Here is a 21948-nt window from a genome sequence, read left to right on the forward strand (position 1 = left end):
CTCCTCCATCCCCGTCAGCGTATCATTCGCTCTGCTGAGAGGGGGATTGGCTGCAATCTGCTGTCCCTCCACGACTTGTTCGCCTCCAGAACCCTGAGACGGGCAAGAAAGATTGTAGCCGACACCTCTCACCATGGACACAAACTCTGTGAGTCCCTTCCCTCTGTCAGGAGGCTGCGGTCCATCAGGACCAAGACCTCACGCCACAAAAACAATTCCTGCCCTTCTGCAGTTGGGTTAATCAATAAAGCCCGGGACCCCCGCTGACTCTGACACTTACATCCCCAGGACAATTTGTTATTGTTACACACCCTTGAACATTTTTTCCTGTATTAACATACACATGATACTTTAATAATATATTTTTTTAACGTACACTTATTTGTTTAGCATATTTTACTGTAAATGTTCCTATTTTCTATTTTTAAATCATGATTTATACGATTGCACTTTGTTTACTGTTACGCACCCATCATCTAGCCGAATTCCTTGTGTGTGTAACATTGCTGATTCTGAAACTGGCCATTTATTAAGAAGAAAATATAAATTATGAATTAATTAAACAATACAGTACAACAAATTTTACTCATGTCAGGTACATGCACATAACCTATCGCTGCTTTTCATGGCGAGGCTGCTCTGATGGGAGAACTCCTTGTGACAGTGTCTGTTGTGTTACCGGGGCCTCGACTTCGAGGCGGAGTGAGACCTCCCTGCATTCTTCTACCCCCCCCCCCCCCCCCCCCCACACACACACACCTCTCTGCCCCTCTCACAGGCTCTGAAGGGGCCTGATGCAACCAAGAACACTGGAGGGAGGGACCATGGATCGTGGAAGTGGACATTGTGCCGGAAGTTTTGAATTGTTTTCTATTGCTGAGCTGGTTTTTGACTTTGATTAAACAACTTTGACTTTGTATTCATGGACACAGGGACGTAATAGTTATAGGACAGGGTACTGGGGAACATTGGGTACAGGGATATTAACCACTGTAGGTCAGGATGTTCTTACATTTCCTTACAAACTCTGACAGTATGGCAGGGAGGGAGACAGATGGTGAGAGCAACACCATGGATGCTCGTGAGGAAGAGGGGAAGTGATAAGAGGAGGGAAACTGTGGTGATGAGAGGAGGGAAACTGTAGTGATGAGAGGAGGGAAACTGTGGTGATGAGAGGAGGGAAACTGTAGTGATGAGAGGAGGGAAACTGTGGTGATGAGAGGAGGGAAACTGTGGTGATGAGAGGAGGGAAACTAGTGATGAGAGGAGGGAAACTGTAGTGATGAGAGGAGGGAAACTGTGGTGATGAGAGGAGGGAAACTGTGATGATGAGAGGAGGGAGACTGTGATGATGAGAGGAGGGAAACTGTGGTGATGAGAGGAGGGAGACTGTGGTGATGAGAGGAGGGAAACTGTGGTGATGAGAGGAGGGAGACTGTGGTGATGAGAGGAGGGAAACTGTGGTGATGAGAGGAGGGAGACTGTGGTGATGAGAGGAGGGAAACTGTGGTGATGAGAGGAGGGAAACTGTGGTGATGAGAGGAGGGAAACTGTGGTGATGAGAGGAGGGAAACTGTAGTGATGAGAGGAGGGAAACTGTGATGATGAGAGGAGGGAGACTGTGATGATGAGAGGAGGGAAACTGTGGTGATGAGAGGAGGGAAACTGTGGTGATGAGAGGAGGGAGACTGTGGTGATGAGAGGAGGGAAACTGTGGTGATGAGAGGAGGGAGACTGTGGTGATGAGAGGAGGGAAACTGTGGTGATGAGAGGAGGGAGACTGTGGTGATGAGAGGAGGGAAACTGTGGTGATGAGAGGAGGGAAACTGTGGTGATGAGAGGAGGGAAACTGTAGTGATGAGAGGAGGGAAACTGTGATGATGAGAGGAGGGAGACTGTGATGATGAGAGGAGGGAAACTGTGGTGATGAGAGGAGGGAAACTGTGGTGATGAGAGGAGGGAGACTGTGGTGATGAGAGGAGGGAAACTGTAGTGATGAGAGGAGGGAAACTGTGATGATGAGAGGAGGGAGACTGTGATGATGAGAGGAGGGAAACTGTGGTGATGAGAGGAGGGAAACTGTGGTGATGAGAGGAGGGAAACTGTGGTGATGAGAGGAGGGAAACTGTGGTGATGAGAGGAGGGAAACTGTGGTGATGAGAGGAGGGAGACTGTGGTGATGAGAGGAGGGAAACTGTGGTGATGAGAGGAGGGAAACTGTAGCGATGAGAGGAGGGAAACTGTGGTGATGAGAGGAGGGAAACTGTGGTGATGAGAGGAGGGAAACTGTGGTGATGAGAGGAGGGAGACTGTGGTGATGAGAGGAGGGAAACTGTAGTGATGAGAGGAGGGGAACTGTGATGATGAGAGGAGGGAGACTGTGGTGATGAGAGGAGGGAAACTGTGATGATGAGAGGAGGGAGACTGTGATGATGAGAGGAGGGAAACTGTGGCGATGAGAGGAGGGAAACTGTGGCGATGAGAGGAGGGAAACTGTGGCGATGAGAGGAGGGAAACTGTAGTGATGAGAGGAGGGAAACTGTAGTGATGAGAGGAGGGAAACTGTGATGATGAGAGGAGGGAAACTGTGGTGATGAGAGGAGGGAGACTGTGGTGATGAGAGGAGGGAAACTGTGGTGATGAGAGGAGGGAGACTGTGGTGATGAGAGGAGGGAAACTGTGGTGATGAGAGGAGGGAGACTGTGGTGATGAGAGGAGGGAAACTGTGGTGATGAGAGGAGGGAAACTGTGGTGATGAGAGGAGGGAAACTGTGGTGATGAGAGGAGGGAAACTGTAGTGATGAGAGGAGGGAAACTGTGATGATGAGAGGAGGGAGACTGTGATGATGAGAGGAGGGAAACTGTGGTGATGAGAGGAGGGAAACTGTGGTGATGAGAGGAGGGAGACTGTGGTGATGAGAGGAGGGAAACTGTGGTGATGAGAGGAGGGAAACTGTGGTGATGAGAGGAGGGAAACTGTGATGATGAGAGGAGGGAGACTGTGATGATGAGAGGAGGGAAACTGTGGTGATGAGAGGAGGGAGACTGTGGTGATGAGAGGAGGGAAACTGTGGTGATGAGAGGAGGGAAACTATAGTGATGAGAGGAGGGAAACTGTGATGATGAGAGGAGGGAGACTGTGATGATGAGAGGAGGGAAACTGTGGTGATGAGAGGAGGGAGACTGTGGTGATGAGAGGAGGGAAACTGTGGTGATGAGAGGAGGGAAACTGTGATGATGAGAGGAGGGAGACTGTGATGATGAGAGGAGGGAAACTGTGGTGATGAGAGGAGGGAGACTGTGGTGATGAGAGGAGGGAAACTGTGGTGATGAGAGGAGGGAGACTGTGGTGATGAGAGGAGGGAAACTGTGGTGATGAGAGGAGGGAAACTGTGATGATGAGAGGAGGGAGACTGTGGTGATGAGAGGAGGGAGACTGTGGTGATGAGAGGAGGGAAACTGTGGTGATGAGAGGAGGGAAACTGTAGCGATGAGAGGAGGGAAACTGTGGTGATGAGAGGAGGGAAACTGTGGTGATGAGAGGAGGGAAACTGTGGTGATGAGAGGAGGGAGACTGTGGTGATGAGAGGAGGGAAACTGTGGCGATGAGAGGAGGGAAACTGTAGCGATGAGAGGAGGGAAACTGTGGTGATGAGAGGAGGGAAACTGTGATGATGAGAGGAGGGAGACTGTGATGATGAGAGGAGGGAAACTGTGGCGATGAGAGGAGGGAAACTGTGGCGATGAGAGGAGGGAAACTGTAGCGATGAGAGGAGGGAAACTGTGCTGATGAGAGGAGGGAAACTGTGGTGATGAGAGGAGGGAGACTGTGGTGATGAGAGGAGGGAAACTGTAGTGATGAGAGGAGGGAAACTGTGATGATGAGAGGAGGGAGACTGTGGTGATGAGAGGAGGGAAACTGTGATGATGAGAGGAGGGAGAATGTGATGATGAGAGGAGGGAAACTGTGGCGATGAGAGGAGGGAAACTGTGGCGATGAGAGGAGGGAAACTGTAGTGATGAGAGGAGGGAAACTGTGATGATGAGAGGAGGGAGACTGTGGTGATGAGAGGAGGGAAACTGTGATGATGAGAGGAGGGAGACTGTGGTGATGAGAGGAGGGAAACTGTAGCGATGAGAGGAGGGAAACTGTGGCGATGAGAGGAGGGAAACTGTAGTGATGAGAGGAGGGAAACTGTGGTGATGAGAGGAGGGAAACTGTGGTGATGAGAGGAGGGAAACTGTGGCGATGAGAGGAGGGAAACTGTGGCGATGAGAGGAGGGAAACTGTAGTGATGAGAGGAGGGAAACTGTGGTGATGAGAGGAGGGAAACTGTAGTGATGAGAGGAGGGAAACTGTGATGATGAGAGGAGGGAAACTGTGATGATGAGAGGAGGGAAACTGTGGTGATGAGAGGAGGGAAACTGTGGTGATGAGAGGAGGGAAACTGTGGTGATGAGAGGAGGGAAACTGTAGTGATACAAGGAGGGAGAGGGAGCCGGAAGAGGTTGTGAGAGGGAGTAGATCCATCAGGACAAGTAGCCAAGAAAAAGAAAAGAACGCAGTTCGCGATGGTGGTACAGAGAGTGAGGGGAAAGATTGCCCGATGTAGTGGTAACAATTATGGAGAGAGGAAAGTGGTTCCGCTAAAACTGACAAAAAATCATGAGATGGCAAGTTGGAGAAGTGATATTTATGAGAGTTTGGGGATGAAAACTTGCTTGTTACACTGAAGTGCAGAGACGGCATGTCTAGTTAAAGTAGTAATGGTGGGGGGGGCAGAGGTTCTCCCAAAGGAGCTATACATTTTTGGATTGGTGAAATACAGGGTTAGAGAGTATACATAGAAAATCCTGAAGGATTTTTAATTGCAATGCATTTGTGCAATGTAGCTGTGGTATGCAAATCACATATCACAGTGTTGCTTATTGAGGACTGTGAAGTGTAAAGATGAGAGGTGGAGGTGGACCAGATAACAGGGAAGGAAAAAGTCTGGTGTGCAGAGGCAGCACAGAAAAACAGATTGAGGACGTAGAGCAGGGGTGTCAAACTCATTTTCACTCTGGGGCCACATCAGCATCACGGTCGCCCTCAAAGGGCCGGTTGTAAATGTAAGACGGTGTAAATGTAACTACGGTACTCCTAACATAGTTAGTTTAGTTTCCCGGGATATCTGTGACTTCCACAACACGTACTTCCAGTTGTGTGATTTCTCCTCCGCCATTGTTTCCTGTTGCTGGTGCAAAATGCATTCTGGGATATTTGGCTGTCCCAAGTACAGACAAGTCACCTCCGATGCATCCCGGGTAAAATGGGCAGAGCGAGCCACATCCGGGCATTAGGGCCGTGCTTGGCTCGATGTGAACTTTGAATTGGAACAGTACTTGGGCTGAGACTGATGACGTTTCAGTACAGAGAAGTACGCATGTTGAGAAACTTGTTGGAAATCCTCTTTATGGGTTGTTGCATCTCCTGTCCACCTGTTGTGATAGTTTTAATGTCGGCACACAGACAACATGCCATCTCATCACTTCGACTTTCTATCTCATAATTTCGACCATGGGGATATTTTTATTTTCACATCTAACTTTAAATTTTTGCTGGCGGATTCGTGGGCCACATAAAATGACGTGGTGGGCCGGGTCCGGCCCGCGGGCCGTATGTTTGACACCCCTGACGTAGAGTCATCGACTGCCCATAAGAAGTGTCAATGTGACGTCACTCATTGGTTTTGAAGTCTTCGCCAAGAGTTCGCCATCTTTGTTGTTTTTTTTGCAAACGGAAGGGACACGACAGGGTGGAGCTAAGAACAACCCAATGCCTAATAAGACATTTTTAAGCGACCAAAATGTTACATTTAACATCCCACAGGTCACTGTGTCAGGAGCATAACACGCAGAAAATAGCCAATATAGCCTGAAACACGGCATGTAGAAATCAGTGTAAGAGTGGCTACTGGACTTATTACACAACTTTAAAAAAGGACTGTGAAGTAGAACATAACTAGGAGGCAGTAATGCAACATTGATGATGCAAGCTGCCAAACCTCAAAAAATAAGAAGATGAACACTTGGAAAACAATATGTCGTGTCACCATGTTTTCACAGGTTCTGGGAAATAACTCTGTGTCCCAGCTGTCCTGTGTTTTGATTTACAGTTGAAGAGGAACGCCTTTTCTTACATAAGCTAAACGGAGAAACAGTGTAAAAGTCCTCCATGACAAGTAAAAGTATTCAAAGTTGTTCTCAAGAAAAATAAACCACACTACACAATAACTAACTTACTTGTACTAAAAAATAAGTACTAAATTATTGTTTGGAGTTCATATAGAAAAGCAGTGCTCAATAGTTATATAAATATACGTTATGTAAGTAAGTGACTCTATATACATACACAGGCCACAAGAAAAGGGTGGGGGTGTCAATGGCATAGTAGACTACAGCCCATGGATCTATTGACAGTTTAAAAAGCTCTGGACCTAACATTAATTATATTATGGTCCTGATCCGGGAGTGTGCATCCTTTAATTCCTTTAATTCAGGACCGTCGCTTCCACTCGTGAACAGACTAAAGCTAGCTCCAACCTATAGGGGGCGGTAGCGTCAGTGTACAGCAGCAGCCGGGTTGGTAAAGTTGAGCTCTGGATGCTTCGAAAGTTTCCGAAGGTCTCCGAAAGACAGTAACATGTAACGTGAATGCTTGCTGTACCAGCCGTGGGTGTCTCCGCTGATGACTATGAATAGAGTTAATTGCCAGCTTTTTTTTACGGTGTTTGGTCGTAACTTCCTTGGGCGGAAGCCATCGGAACTAAACTGATTCCAGACCAGCCAAGCTAACTGAGTTAGCTTTACCCGCGAGCCTTGAAATCTTAAGTTGTCAACATCGGTCACTGTACGCAAAGGTCTGGACACGAAATACAAGGGAACTATTTTGGAGTTAAGATGTAAGTGTAATATGTTCCTTTTATGCAGAAGCATGGATTTAATTACACCGTTTAGATTCGTATTCATGTTTAAGTGCTGCTAAGTTTAATTGTAATGTCAGATGTATATAAATGCTATGTGGATGGCCATTTGTGAGTTCCACTAACACTAGTTAACGTTAGTTAACCTAACTAACTACCCAACATTAACTTTGAGAGTCTGTCACGTTAGCTAAGGCAACACACACTGTAGAGTCGTTTAGTAGCACTGACCCACCGTGACGTAACACCCCTACTGTTTTATGGATGTAATGTGTGTTTGTGTTTTGCATGTTGTTCAGCTAACTGTTAGCTATCGTGAGCTGTTTGCTAGGCTAAAGCCAAGTTAGCAAGCTAACGTCCGCCAGTTTTTCTAATACTAAAACAATATGAGCTCGAGGCTGTCAACTTTTTTTTTATGGCAAGACGAGCTTTCGGACCACAGTGACTTGACAACACACCGACTCTATTCTGAGTTTCTATTCTCCGGAAGTTGTGACCCCATCGACCTATTGATAGGATTACTGCTCTGTAGTTTTATTCTAAGGGCTGCTTGTGGGGATAAGGGATATTTACAGCCACCCATGGATTTTGATTTCAAACACACCATCTTGAACATTCCTCTCCAGCATCACCGCGTCTTCTTTTCTTTGTGATTTGATGATTTACAACATCAGAATGTGCTTTTGTTATTTTTGTCAGCATGGAGGCCAGCGGCTTGGTGGACTGTCTGTCTCCTGAGTCCACGGTGACCTCCCTGCTGTCCAGCTCAGGTCACCTGAGGAGCAGCCTGCTGGCTCCTGAACACAACACCACCTTCAGATACAGAGACCAGGTTCGCTCTGCTTCTACTGTTACAATAGTAATGAGGCACTGTGGAGGAAGTCTGCCCGTCTGTATCCCCTGTCCTGTTAACTGAGCCAACTTAGAGGTTAATTCCTCAGAGTTCAAACAATAGATTCTAGATGGATGTTCTGCACAGGGTTTTAAATACAGAAAATTAGCATTTCAAAGCTCAAAGGAGGGTGTTACCGTTAAATGTCTGTTCATTTCTGAATGATCTCAGTGCTTGAAATTAAAAGCCCGTCAATAGTCTCACTGATGTTTGCAATAAAACTCAAGACAAGCTGTTTGCTGAAGAGATTTTCCTGTGGCTGGGCTTACTAAAATCCATCACTCATGCTTATTGATTGCAGAACTATTACTCGGCCTCAGCGGCGTTGGATGCCTACATCACAGACTTTGAGAGGAGTCGGCAGGACAGCGCGTCGTTGACCGGAAGGCTTCTTCTGCCTCACAGTTTGCCCTCCACACCGGGCAGACCCGGAGTGAGGGTGCTCAGAAACAAAGATGGTAGGTCACCACGTTCATCAGGGAAACGCGTTTGTTTCAGGACCGTTTGTATCAGTTGTCTTTATGTGTTTGTTTTTGGTCTCATAGTTCTCAGGGAGCGTTTGACCGACAGGGAGCTGGACTTCCTGAACCTCCCCGTCAGCTCTCTCCATCACCGCGGCAACCGAGACAGACTCTCCATGACGACGGACGAGCTGCTGTCCATCCCTTACGACGGCTCGATGCCCGTCACTCACACCTCCGCCTTCATCCAAGGTCTCTAAACGCATCACCCTCAACTCCGCCCACACCAGCAGTTCCTTTAAACTTTAAAGGAACTGCTGGTGTGGGCGGAGTTGAGGTATAAAGGCATCGCCCACAGCTTCATCAAATGTCTTCAAATGCCTCGTTCTGGGGTGATGCATTTGTCTGTATTTCAGATATTGTTTAGTTAAATGGTAAATGGGTTGATAGAATAAATTGATGAGTTGCAGTTTTTGTGTCTGTCTGCGTGTCTCGGTTCTTCTGACACGTCTCGTCTGCTGATCCAGGTTTCCTGTCCCAGTCTGGACCCTCAGAGCCCCCCTTTTCCTCCTCCAGACCAGCACACAGAACCTGGGACAGACTCAGCAGCAGCCATGGCGCCCCCCAGCTGAACCACCACCACCACCTTCATCCAACCAGGATGCCCAGGAGCTCCAGGTTCAAGCTGCTGCCACTAATCCATCTCATTTGGGATGTTTGCTGAAAGATATCTGTTCTGTCCTGTCAAAGGTCAACCTCACATCTGACCTTTCTTTACTTTCCTCTCTCCAGGTACAGAGAGAGACCAGGGGCAGCCGTGTTGACTCCACATGTGGACGTCTCCTCAGCCAGCTGCCATAGGGTGACTACACTACACTACAGTCATTTAGCAGACGCTTTTATCCAAAGCGACTTACAATAAGTGTATTCAACATAGCTATTCAGGAGAACTACTATCACCAGCAGTCATTAGTGCCTCTCCTTGTTCATCATTCACATTTTTATTTGTGCTTTTGGATTAGATTCCGAGTAGGACTGTAGTGAATGTCTTTGTTCCCTGTTTCTGTCTGCAGCAGTCTGCACACAGAGCAGCGTCTCCGTCCCTCCACCTCCCTCGCTGGTTCACCAGTAACAGGCCTGACATGGACTGCTCTGGGATCACCAGCGTGCCGGACCTAAAGTACCCCGCCTGGGTCCAACGCTGTGACCTCAGTGAGACGCCTCCGCCCACAGAGTCAGAGCTGTGGGATGACCCCGGTACAGCACCGCCTGCACGGCACCAACACCTCCAGAGTCCACGGCTCAGTACACATAACACACATCGCAAGTCCCTGGTGTTACTGAACACACTCTGCACTACACAATCACTGCTTAGTCTAAAGAGAGAGTTTCAAAACCCAAATGGTAGAGCTGCTTTTTGCCAAATATGTCTGTTTAGCGCACATAAAGTAGTGTGTCCCCACTTTGTGTGGGCTGGTCCCGTTATTTGTCCTTAGAAGAACCTTTTTCTCCAGATTAGGATGTTGATATGAGTCTGGATTTTGTTTTTTCAAAGCTGATTAAAAAAATCAATCTGGAACTGTACAGTTAGCTGCATCATCAGTTCAGTCCGGTCATTCTATTATCCCATACGAGGAATGTCAGGTGCACAATATACAAAAGGAAGATAACAGTTTGAAACAAAATGTACAACAATGTGTTCTGTACATACTTCATGTCCAGAACACAGTAATGCAAAGAATCACAAGAATCCAATCCATCATGACCGAGACGTGTTACTTTGAACCACAGACATGAAGTTATTGTTGGATACAAATGGCTCGCTTTAATGTCTGTTCATGTATTTATGACTTTGGATGAGAACATGCAGGTTGTTGTGGAATCACTGTGATGAGTCAGTGTAATTAGCACACTTTAGTTAGCGCAAGAAATAGCTATATTTATACATGGTAGAATATACAAAACACTAAAAAACAACCAATCCAAATGTATTTTGAGATTCTGTGTGCAAAACGTCAATGCAAAGATTCTAACTGTTTAAAAGACCAATGGACACAGAATATCAGGAGTTTAATCTAAAAAAAAAAAGGGAATTTAATAATTTGATTACTAAAGCTTTGAATTAAATTATTCATTTCAGAACTCGCGTATCTTGAAATTGTTTCTGCAGCTAAAGCTGCTTTTTAAGGGATTGAATGAGGTTTCCTCTTCATAGGCTTATGATCACTGAAAGTCTCTTGTACTTCCATTTGAGAGGTTATGGACCAGCTGTTGTGTTAGGAGGAAGAAGAAGTTGAGCTGTGGACCACACATTTGAACCCTCCTACAGGACACTGTGTGTGTCCAGCAGGTGGCAGCAACACAACTCTGAGAACACACGACACTCTATTTTCTCTTTAGTCATTTTTGTTAGATTAACGATCAATCTTTTATTGTAATCCTTTGAGCTATTACCTCATCTCAATTTAAACAAACAATGTATCACTTTAAACAGAAAAATGCTGTCGTTCGATTCTTCCTGTTCAGCCGAATAGCATTTTAATTACACCACCAGCTATCAAAGTGCTCAGGTACCTCTGAGGGGCTCTCTGCTGCTGGGTAGTGGCTCACAACACCTTGAGGTCTGCCCACATTCACTGGTGGTGTCTAATATCTTAACAGTGGTTTAAATGTGGGAACAGTAGATATCATTTAATGGAAAACAAAATGACAGCAGTGATGACAGGTGAACATGTAAACTTAGACTTTTATTTTCTAACGTGAAACACAGTGTTGATGGTATGTGAGCTATGCAGCCGAACCGCTCTATCATTTGTGTAGCTATCAAGAGCCCCAATGTGGACTAGAACTGAGAAGCGGCTCTGGCCTGCTGTGGAATAACAATGGATCGAATTTAAAATAAATGCATAATGAATATTCAGGAAACACAATGGATCCCTTTTATGAAAAACTATATTAACGAGAAAAGTTATTTTTAACTAAACATGTGGGACGTGTTTGCTTCCATGAAATTCGGCTCTCAGGTAAATGGAATCTGGATTTTAAAGTATTTCGTTAATTCAGAAAAATGGCAGATTCTTTCACTTCTCTCATAATTACCAAGACAATAATCTTAATATTCAGATAAACACCATGTAGAAATGATGTCTGATGTGGGATCTTTAGCATCACATAATCCTCATGCTTCTCTGCTGTTGCTCTTCCAGCTGTTCTTCCGCCTGCAGCTCCCAGAAACAAGGCTCCGTCCTGGGTGGCAGAGCTGGAGGTTGATGATCCCGACCAGACACCTGATCAGGTGAGAGAGACGCATCTGTCCATACCATCAGCAGCTCACGCTGTCTGATGAACTGTATCTGACTGGAAAAAGGATGGCAGACTGGTCCATACCCAGTTGTGTGTGTGTGTGTGTGTGTGTGTGTGTGAGATCAGGTTGACCAGCGGACTCTCAGAGACCTCAGGCTTCAGTTTGCTGAACAGATTTCTGTCCTCGCCGCAGAGAGACACAGCTCTGACGTCATGGAGACTCTGTTCAGAGGTGAGAAGCTTCTTGATGTAAAACTATCTCAGGTGTGTTAGACGTGTGGTTCTCAGTCTTTTATTCAATATTGTACCACCGAAACAAATGTTGACCGTTTACGAAATAAATAGAAACATTTTATATAACATGGGTTTATCAAACGCATGACTGATATCTTTTTCAATTCAAATTTGTAAAACAAACTCTGTCATCCCCCTGCAGTACTCCCCAGTACACTTTTGGGTACTAGTACCCCCTTTTAAGAAGCACTGTTCTAAAGCAATGTGTGTTTCCTCCTGCCAGACAACAGGATGGAGTCTCTGATCCAGAAGGCTGACCAGGTGTTGAACAGCCTGTCTCACAGCTCTGGAGAAGCAGACGGTCCTGCAGATCCAGGTCAGACCAGTTTCTCCTCCTGTTGAAAGCAGCGATGCTAATGCTAATACATATTTAAACCAGTTTCCGATTTATAACTGAAGAAATTAGCATGACAACAGTGTTGCCACGGGAAACGACATCAATCCTCAGGAACAGAAATGTTTTTCTCTTAATCTCTGATCAACCTGATGTGTCTCTTTGCAGCATTAACATGTTCACTGCTGCTCACTGCTCTCAATCGACTGGTTCTCTGTGAAGCAAAACAATTAACACAGTTCAGGACCAGCATATTGAGCACTTTCACTAGTTTTATTAATATATTTGTTTGCCATTTCCCTTTTATTAGACGGGAACCATTCTACTATATACAAAGAGAAACCATGAAGAGAGACGTGCAACAAAAGTCCCCACATTTGTGTGTTGCTGTTGTACAGGAAAGAACACCCCCGAAGCTTGATTTACAGCTCTGCACTAAAGGAATACGTCACTGCCAAAATGGCCATTTGTACATCAGTTACTCACCCTGTGTGTGTTCTTGTAGAAATGTAGTTTTTCTCTCACGCTGCCACGGTTAATGGAGAAAAGTCTTGATGGATTTACGTCAATGGGGGCTGCGTTTAAATCCAGCAGAACTACATCAAAACATCCTTTTCACAAACTCCAGGTCAGAGACTCTGACTATACTGCAGGAGTTGTGTGAGAGTTTGTAAGCAGAAGCTTTGCTGCTGTTAAATGTGGCTCAAACACTGGGGCGTCAGCTGATACCGCACGGAGATAGCAGAAGGCTGTGATTGGCCAGTTTGAGCTGCTTGTGTTTGCTCCTACACGTTTGTGATGCTCGTCGGGGTTGTTGACGGCATGGGGCCGGTTGAAGAAAGTCTGTGATCTTATCAATTAGTCGCACAAATCTAGCTATGGAAAGCCATCTCCACAAAAAAACATTTCCACTCAGGATTACAGCGAATGAAAGAATGTAAACAGTGCATCACTGTGAAGCAGCTGAGGGCAGGATGCACGAACGGATGTCTGTTGTGTCTTGATGTGACTATTGTTGTGATCCGCACAGAGAAATCTTTATCTCCTGTCACCATCACTGCATCAAAAAGGCTGATCACATATCTAGTCCACACGATGCTGCCTTTTCTCATTGAATAACTGTTGTTGTTGTAGTCAGTCCTACTGATTGTGTGGAAGAAGCAGTCAGTCCAGTGAACACAGAGGAGCTGCTGCGCTGTTCTTCTCACCGTCGTCCCTTCGCTTGGTAAGAGTTGCTCACACTCCCTTTATCCTTAGCTCTGCTGCACCGTGACTGAACCACACACTGAATGATACAGGATTGTATGTTGTACCTGCAGGGACTCAGCGGCAGCATCAGGGAGCATCACAGAGGCTCCGCCCCATCGAGGAGCTCAGGTAGGAGTCTGTGTCCTGGTCCACTCCTTACCTGTTTAATGATCCACTGCACAACCAGTCCCACTCTCTCTACTCCATACACATGGTTCCTATGACACGTGCAACTCCAAATGACCCCCCCCCCTTCTGTGTCCCCCAGGCTCGGGTCTCCGGTCTCCACGGTAACAGCATCTTTAAGCAGCCTGGTCCAGTGGAGGCTCTGAAACAGATGCTGTTCAGACTGCAGGCGGTGGAGGCGGAGCTTCAGCGACAACAACATGCACGGGTAGCTGAGCCGGAGGAGGCTCCAGTGAAGCAGGTATGAACACACCTCCGGACTCAACATTCGGCTGTGTTTTGAGGAAACAGGAGGGATGCCCCCAATCATTGTTTTTTCCCACCATGTTGGCGGATACTCAGCTAACACCTTCTTTGTTTCGTTATAGCAGCTGGTTCAGCAGTATTATAGGTCTGTTTGACTGCTTTCTATGGTATTAGGAGTCCAGTGGTAGTGAGATATTACGCTTATTCACCACACCCCTTCCCCCGCAAACTAGAAAGCATTAATCCTGATCGCATATTGTTCTTGAAAACCTTCGGTGGCCTATCGATCTGGGCATGTCTGGAACAAACCTAACTCGTACAGAGCCAACCGATCCACAGAGGATGCATCTCCACAGCCCTCCACTCAGCTGAGGGATGAGCATTTCAATAACACTGGGAACTATTGGCTGACAAGCTGACAAGGTCCTCACACATCTCCATCCTGGTGAAGAAAGCTGATAAACAGCTGTGTTTCTTCTTAAGAAGGCTAAATTCCTGTGCCAAGTTATTTTAAACTTTTACAAAGGAACAATAGAAAGCTTCCTGACTGGAGACATTACAAACTAACATGTGATGTTCCAGGACAGGAGGCTCTACAGCAGGTGATAGAAACCACCAGGAACATCACTGGTCTACTGAGCATCAGTGATATTGGTGAGAAGAGGAACCTGAGAAGAGCTCAAAGGATATTAAATGACAAACCCACCCAGACACAACCTGTTCACCTGCTGCTGTCTGCAGAGAGATACAGAAGTATCAGCTGATCAACCAGCAGACTCCAGAACAGCTTCTTTCCTCTGGCTGTTAACTCATCCTCTGTACTCATGAAGAAATATATTTAGTTGTTTGGTTGTATTTCCTGCTTGTGTACCACTGTAACTCACATTTGGTTGTCAACCGTGTGTTGTAGAGTGACAGTAAACGGACCTGGTCACCTTGTGCTGTTGTGTGCTGTATGTAGACGATGGTTCAGGTCACATGGAGTTGTTTGTGTTCCAGAGGCCTGAAGGTGACGGGGAGCTGGAGAGATTTCCTGGTGGACCGTCGCTACAGAGGTAACTGACACTAACGCATCAGGATCATCATGTGACTTACTGTGCTGTTGTCCTCATCCTGTGAAACGTCTTTTAAAGGGATTGCCACCACATTTTATACAGCCTCAGTCGTCACAGCTAATTATTTAGTTATGAAATCCAAAATGCTTGGCTTCTTTGAAGATGAGCTACAAGAGAACTCTGTGGTTCTGTGCTGTATGCCGTCCAGATGCTGCTCTGTGCGCTCCTGAAGATGAAGTAGTTTGTACCTGAAGTGTCCACACACACACACACACACACACACACACAGAGTTGTGAGTTGAGAGCAATATTTTTGACGAATGTTTCCCTCCTCAGAGCGATGCATCACCTGAGCCGTCTGAAGGTGCTGGTGGAAGAACCCAGAGAGAAACACCCGGAGGACGAGGGGGAGAGGGACGAAGATGAAGGACGCTACTCTTCTTCCTCTGCTGACGGACTCATCTGTAGTCAGCAGAAACCCTCCTGAAGCTACCGGCCTGTTCACCAGAGCAAGAGACTTCCTGTCAGTGTCTCCATCCATCGGTCCTCATGTCACCGTGTCCTGTCCTCACGGCACCGTGTCCTGTCCTGTCCACGCGGCACCGTGTCCTGTCCTCTCGTCACCGTGTCCTGTCCTCTCGTCACCGTGTCCTGTCCTCTCGTCACCGTGTCCTGTCCTCTCGTCACCGTGTCCTGTCCTCTCGTCACCGTGTCCTGTCCTCTCGGCACCGTGTCCTGTCCTCGCGGCACCGTGTCCTGTCCTCGCGTCACCGTGTCCTGTCCTCTCGTCACCGTGTCCTGTCCTCTCGTCACCGTGTCCTGTCCTCTCGTCACCGTGTCCTGTCCTCTCGTCACCGTGTCCTGTCCTCGCGGCACCGTGTCCTGTCCTCTCTTTTTTACATTTCTATTTGGAAACAAAAATCTCACTGCTGCTCATTAAATTCTGGATGAGAATGAAGCTCTGCAATGTTGAGGACATTCGATGTAAGAGAAGAAATGACAAGACGGACACAAATATTAGCATCTTTTTAGTTATTGCAAGCATCTGTTCAGCTGCTGAGACACTGAAAGTGTCAACTTAATATGTAAATGTGCCAATATGAATGAGGGATATAATGTCTCGTGGTTTGTTACTGCACTGACAGTTTAATTTAAATGATAAATGAATCTATTTGTAGCCAGGCTAGCAGCAAGACTCTGGAGAAAACAGTGTCACAATGTGTTAGCATGCTGTCAACCAGACATGCAATATAGTAAACCTAGCTAACTTGCGAAACATGTTAAAATACTAATGTTAACATGTCAACTGTAACTGTAGCCATATTAATATGCTAACATCAGCATTTCTACATTGTAATGCCAAATGTGACTCGTTTATGTTAGCATGTTTTCATGCTAAACGCTAAATCTTACAAGTGTAACCTCAGCATGTTAGCTACACATTAGTGGCCTTATTAGAATGATAAATGTTACCCGCTAAAGTTTTAAAATATTCCCAGGCTGAAACCTAAAACATCACATGTTAAATGTCCGATGCTGAACCTCAACAAGGATGTTGTGATCTAACGTTAAATGAGGAAACTTGTGTTAGTACGCCGTTATTAATTTAGGCAAAGTTCTTCATGTCACACTGATGTAATGAGCCGGTTTAGCTCAATGAAGAAATGGGTTAAGACGTGTTTATATTTATATTTGATCCGCGCTGCCTAGTTTGTTTGAAATTCACAAGCAATGATTCTCTAAAAAATATATTAACAGTTCTAGAACTTTTTATTATATTTGCAAAAAGTTACCAACTGGAGCTTTGAGCCTTCGGTCCAGTCTTAACGTGATGAAAGTGCAACAATGGAGAGCTGAGTCTGAGATGTCCTAAATGGCCACTACGATACAAATCAAGCTGCGATCATTGTGTGGGAGTTACCACCTTCTCAGTTTTAAAAGCTGTCGTTTATTTGTTATTCCGAGTGGGAAAAGCTTATATATGTCCAGTGTGGAGCTTATTAATACAGATGAGCCTGAAAAACAGGCCGTGAACACGGAATCTTTCCATCTCTACCATCCATCCCATATGATTGAACGCAACAGAAACACTGTGATTTGGTAACTAACGTGAACTCAGGATGAACCTCGACCAGGTAATGAACTTACCCTGTATGGTTTGGACGGGAAACAGCAAGTCAGTTCATTGATTAGTCTTTTTATCACTTTCTCTTTCAGAAGGCACACTGTCAGTGTTTTCTGTCTTGCTTCACAGTCCGAACCATTAAAGTGCCAAATCAGCGTTCAGGTAGGCAGACAGGTGACCTGAGCATGAAAACATGTATGTTTTGTGACAGATCTGTGCTTTTATTCCTGTAATGTCTCCAGCTGGTCTGTCTGAGACGGTTTGTCCTCAAACGGTTCACATTAAAACATTTCTTGGTTTATTTCCGTCATGGTGTCAAGTCATTTTTATGAGGAGCATTCCTCTTTCACAGCTTTCCTTAAATAAAAAAATATAATATATATATATATATATATATATATTATATATAATATATATATATATATTATATATAATATATATATAATAAAAATCCTTAAACCCGATATCTTTTAAAAACATTCCAAGCCGACAAATATATATTCATCAAACCTCATTGAAGCATGTTGAAAGTTGTGTGTAGACAGAATTAGTGGTGTGGTAGTGTGTAATTCATTTTTGCTAAATTCTGTGTGTGAGTCCACATGGTTGACATGTTATATTAGTAATAAACATGGTATGGTGCCAAAAAGATGTTTTAATTGTTATGAATTTCCTCAGAAGTCAAGATCCAACAGAAATCTGTGATCATTAGAAAAGGCGTTATCTCGACAGGAGCTGGGTATCAAACCTCAATACGAGTAAAAAAGATTCATAATCTGATTCATCATCTTGTTTATTCTTTGATAAAATAGTTCCTAGTTTAAATTATAATAAGGTCAAAGATCTTAAACTGCTGCTTGTGTGAAGACAACCTTTAACCTTCAGGAATCTTTGCTTCTATTGTTCACAGGTTTTCATGGTACAGTTTTATTTTAAACGTTTGTTTCTCAACGTAAACTGTCAAACATGTTGCTATGAATTCTGAAACTTGGGTTAGTGTCAAACATTTACGTCCCCACAAGAAAACAAACACTTCAGGTGAACTCTGACCATCATCAGCTGGTTTCACTTCAGGTTTTCTCTTCCCGCCCAAACGATAATCACCCCGTCGCTTCCCGCTGACATCACCGTCACCCCCTCGTGGTCGAACGTCACGCTCTGCACGCCATCGCCGTGTCCCGACAGGCTGCTCGCCACGCCGCTATCCACCTCCACCACCCTGACCAGACCGTCGGTGCTGGCCACGGCCAGCGTCTTCCCCGACGGGCTGAACGCCACCTGGTTGGCGGCCATCGGCCCGCCGTCGACCGTCGCCCTCGCCAACGCGGGTTTCCTGATGTCCCACAGGTTGACGACACCTCGTGTGTCGCAGGAGGCCACGACGTCACCCGCCGGGCTGAAGGCGGCGTGGTTGCAGGGGTGCTGGTGTCCATGGAAGTCGGCGGTGCAGACGCCCAGTCTGGCGTCCCACGTGGCGAGGCTTTTGTCAGCCGAGCACGTGAGGAGCAGGTCGGAGGAGGGCAGGAAGCAGACGCTGTTGACGGAGGCCGCGTGGCGCCGCAGCGTGAGCCGGCAGCGCTGGCTGTTCAGGTCCCACAGCTTGGCGGTTCGGTCGGCGGAGCAGGAGGCCAGGAAGTGACCGCAGGAGTGGAAGGAGCAGCCCCATGTGGGCTGGCCGTGACCGGGCAGCGACAACACGCAGCACCCACGGGAGAAATCCCAGAGCCGCACCTGCAGGGGGGGGGGGAACTACAATGATGTCGTGTTGACCTTTAACCTTTGACCTGTACACTAAGATAATCATACCGTAGAGTCTCCGCTGGTCGTTGCCAGTTTTGCTCCATCAGGGTGAAAGCTGCAGCCAGACAGCCAATCCGTGTGACCCTCGCCCGTCAGCACCATCTGACCAACCTGGCAACACACATTACATGTCAGTACACAGCCCAACACACAATAGGATTTCATTGACTCGTCTCTTTTTTCTCATCTTACGACATTTCGTTTATTATCTTATCGTTTCACTTCACGGCGTCTCATTGTGACGTCTTCCTGTCGTGTCATTCTGCTTCTTCTCTTGTTGGTCAGTTTCTTTTAGCACCTGTGATGTCAGCGATCAGAGTATCTAATCCTTCGGTTTGTCTCAGGTATCTCACCGTGTCTCATCCTGTCATCTCATAGTATCTCAACTTGTCTTAATTCCTTCTCATTTCCATTCCATGTCGTAGTAAATCTACTCTCATCTGCCGTTTCTAATTTGATATTATTTATCTGATTTAGATCTCATCTTATCTCATTTGGTATCTCCGCTGGTTTGATCTCATCACATTTCATCCCGTCCTTGTCTCATGTCATCTCAAGTCGTATATTGCCTGCTCTCAATTTAACTGACTCACCTTATAAATAATGCTCTCTAGTTTTTGAATCAGTTTGTCTTGTCTCATTAACAGCATATTGTCGAGTATATCATTTTATTAGATATTTTGTCTCATCTCGTACCTCATTTTAGTATATTATCTCATCTCATTGTCTTACCTCAACGAATGATTCCTAGTTTAAAAAAGGTTCCATATCAAATCATTTCACAGCAAATTTTGACACCGATGTAAAATCACATTTCATTGGACATTTTTGTCTCTTATGTCTCATCTTATCTCTTGGTTTGCTTTTTAAAAGATCTCTCAACATTGATTCTCATCATTATTCATAAAATTGTCTTGTCATTATACAGTACAGGATTGCACAATGAAATGCAGTTGAAACCCCTCCATGCTACACACAGACAATAGATATTCAAATTAGATTATTTCATAATCAATAAAACAGGGAATGAAGTCGAACAAACTATATGAAAGTAATTTGATTTATCTTGGTTTCTTGTCTCATCTCAAATGTCATCCCATCCAATATTATCTCATCTCTTGTGGAAACTCATCTAATATCTCATATCACAGTGATTCTATCTCATCTAAACTCGTCTCATATGTATCTCATCTCATATATTATCTCATCTCGTGTGATATCATCTTATATGTCTTCTTCCTTTCACCTTCTCTCCGTCGGGTAGCAGCTCCCACAGCCTCCAGCTGCGGTCATCACTGGCGGTGGCGAGGATCCGTTTTCGTGGATGGAGGTCAATGCAGCTGATGGGAAGCGTATGGGCCCTGAAGGAGTAGGACAGGCTGAAGGAACTTTTCCTTTTTTCAAATGCCCCCTGAGCCCGCTGAGCGTCCAGCAGCCTGCTGCCGACAGGGAAGTGTGTGTCCTCTGGGTGTCTGGTCACGGTGCTGTTGGCTGGGGATTTATCGGCGCTGTCGCTCCTCTTGATGCTGCTCTCTCTCTTGATGTGGGCTTTCTCCTCATTCAGTCTAGTGGTGTTTTGAACTCGGTCCTTTTCCAAACTGATGAGCGTTTTTCGGCTAAGAGCTGCTTGATATTTGTCCTCCAGCTGCCTCCGCGCCGGCTCGTAGGACTCCAGGTGTTCCTTCAGCTGTTTGAAGTCCTCGATGAGCCGGTTCTTCTCCTCAGCGACTCGTTGGTACTGGAGCCGGTGGAAGTCCCTCTCCCTCTGCGTCCTCACCAGGCTCTCCCCTGCCACCAGCACGTCCCGTCGGAGCAGGTCCGTCTCCACGCGGACCGTCTCCAGCTCACTCCGGAGCAGCTGGCCGTGTGTGAGAGCATCGGGCATGAAGACGCCCGTCCACGTCGTCCTCGGAGCTTCAGTCCGGAGTTTCTGCGCCGAGCCGTACCACTCTGCCTCAAAGAGGTTCAGAGTGCGGCTCAGACCGGCCCTCCGGAGGAAGTTCCTCAGGAAGTCGTCCACCGCCTCCGGGATCTTGGGGACGGTGTGTTGTTTGGACGCAGCGGAGAGAGCCTCCTCTGAGGAAACCTCCTGCTTCTCCTCGTCTGCTCCTTCTTTCATTTTCTCTCCTGTGTCGCTGAGCTCTTCGTTTAGCTGTTGCCGTGCCTTCACTGTGTTGTTTACCCATGCTGCCATAGCAACCCTATGTAATCGCAATTGTGAGTGATATTATCTGATCTGAAATCTGTTCATGTGTGTGTGTGTGTACATATATATATACTGTGTATATGCTGTTTTAAATGTTTGTTTCTGCTTTAAGTTTTTTAATCTACTTGTAATTGTTGGAATGCTGTTAAGCATTCCAACTATTGTTCTTCGAATCTTTATTCAACTTCTTCTATTTCTTCCGTCGCACCTCTTCTTCTCCTTCATTTCGATATTTGAACAATTTCTGGAGCTGAAACAAATTTCAGAAGTAGTGATATTTGTAGTAATAGTAGTAGAAGTTGTATTTGAAGTAGAAGTATTATTAGTAGTAGAAGTATTAGTAGCAGTCGTAGCAGTAGTGATATTTGTAATAGTAGTATAAGTCGTAGTTGTAGTAGAAGTATCATTAGTAGTAGAAGTATTAGTATTTAGAAGAAGTATTAGTATTTAGAATAAGTAGTCGTATTTAGAAGAAGTAGTAGCCTAGTATCAGTAGTAGTAGTAATAGCTGTAGTAGTGGTCGTAGTATTTAATATAACAGTAGTAGTAGTAAAGGTCATGGCAGTATTTGAAGTAGCAGTAGTAGTAGTACTAGTAGCAGTCGTACTAATAGCTGTCGTAGTATTAGTACTGGTAGTAGCATGAATAGCAGTAGTAGCAGTTGTAGTATAAGTAATAGTCGTAGTGGTAGTAATAGCAGTAGTGGTAGTGATAATATTGAGGAGACATAATCATCATGTTTGACACATAAACAGAGGTTATTAAATGACAGGCTTCATCACAAGCAGTTCAGTTAGAATTCACTCTCTGGGGCTTTTATTTTGAAATGGGGT

General features: G+C 45.7%; 2 protein-coding genes across 4 annotated transcripts; one reads left to right on the forward strand and one right to left on the reverse strand.

Annotated features, from left to right (window-relative positions):
* Positions 1-6662: 6662 nt before the first annotated feature.
* Positions 6663-17379, forward strand: cUnh18orf54 (chromosome Un C18orf54 homolog). 3 transcript variants are annotated; one of them, XM_079289050.1, is made up of 15 exons: positions 6663-6944; positions 7665-7797; positions 8159-8315; positions 8403-8570; positions 8846-8996; positions 9111-9180; positions 9392-9575; positions 11525-11613; positions 11748-11853; positions 12139-12231; positions 13384-13474; positions 13569-13626; positions 13766-13924; positions 14929-14984; positions 15321-17379. In XM_079289050.1, the coding sequence occupies exons 2-15, from the start codon at positions 7666-7668 to the stop codon at positions 15469-15471; spliced, it is 1665 nt and encodes a 554-aa protein (XP_079145176.1). In that variant the 5' UTR covers positions 6663-6944; position 7665; the 3' UTR covers positions 15472-17379. The 3 variants fall into 3 exon arrangements, with proteins under 3 accessions (XP_079145176.1, XP_079145177.1, XP_079145178.1); XM_079289051.1 differs by having other exon boundaries at positions 9395-9575; XM_079289052.1 differs by lacking the exon at positions 15321-17379 and adding an exon at positions 15147-15300.
* Positions 15537-21103, reverse strand: spag16 (sperm associated antigen 16; the record flags this gene model as incomplete). Its single annotated transcript, XM_079289433.1, has 4 exons — positions 15537-15888; positions 18179-18840; positions 18916-19020; positions 20156-21103. The coding sequence occupies 4 exons, from the start codon at positions 21101-21103 to the stop codon at positions 15537-15539; spliced, it is 2067 nt and encodes a 688-aa protein (XP_079145559.1).
* Positions 21104-21948: the final 845 nt, after the last annotated feature.

This window comes from Melanostigma gelatinosum, assembly GCF_949748355.1.
Source record: "Melanostigma gelatinosum genome assembly, chromosome: 18".
Taxonomy (NCBI): domain Eukaryota; kingdom Metazoa; phylum Chordata; class Actinopteri; order Perciformes; family Zoarcidae; genus Melanostigma; species Melanostigma gelatinosum.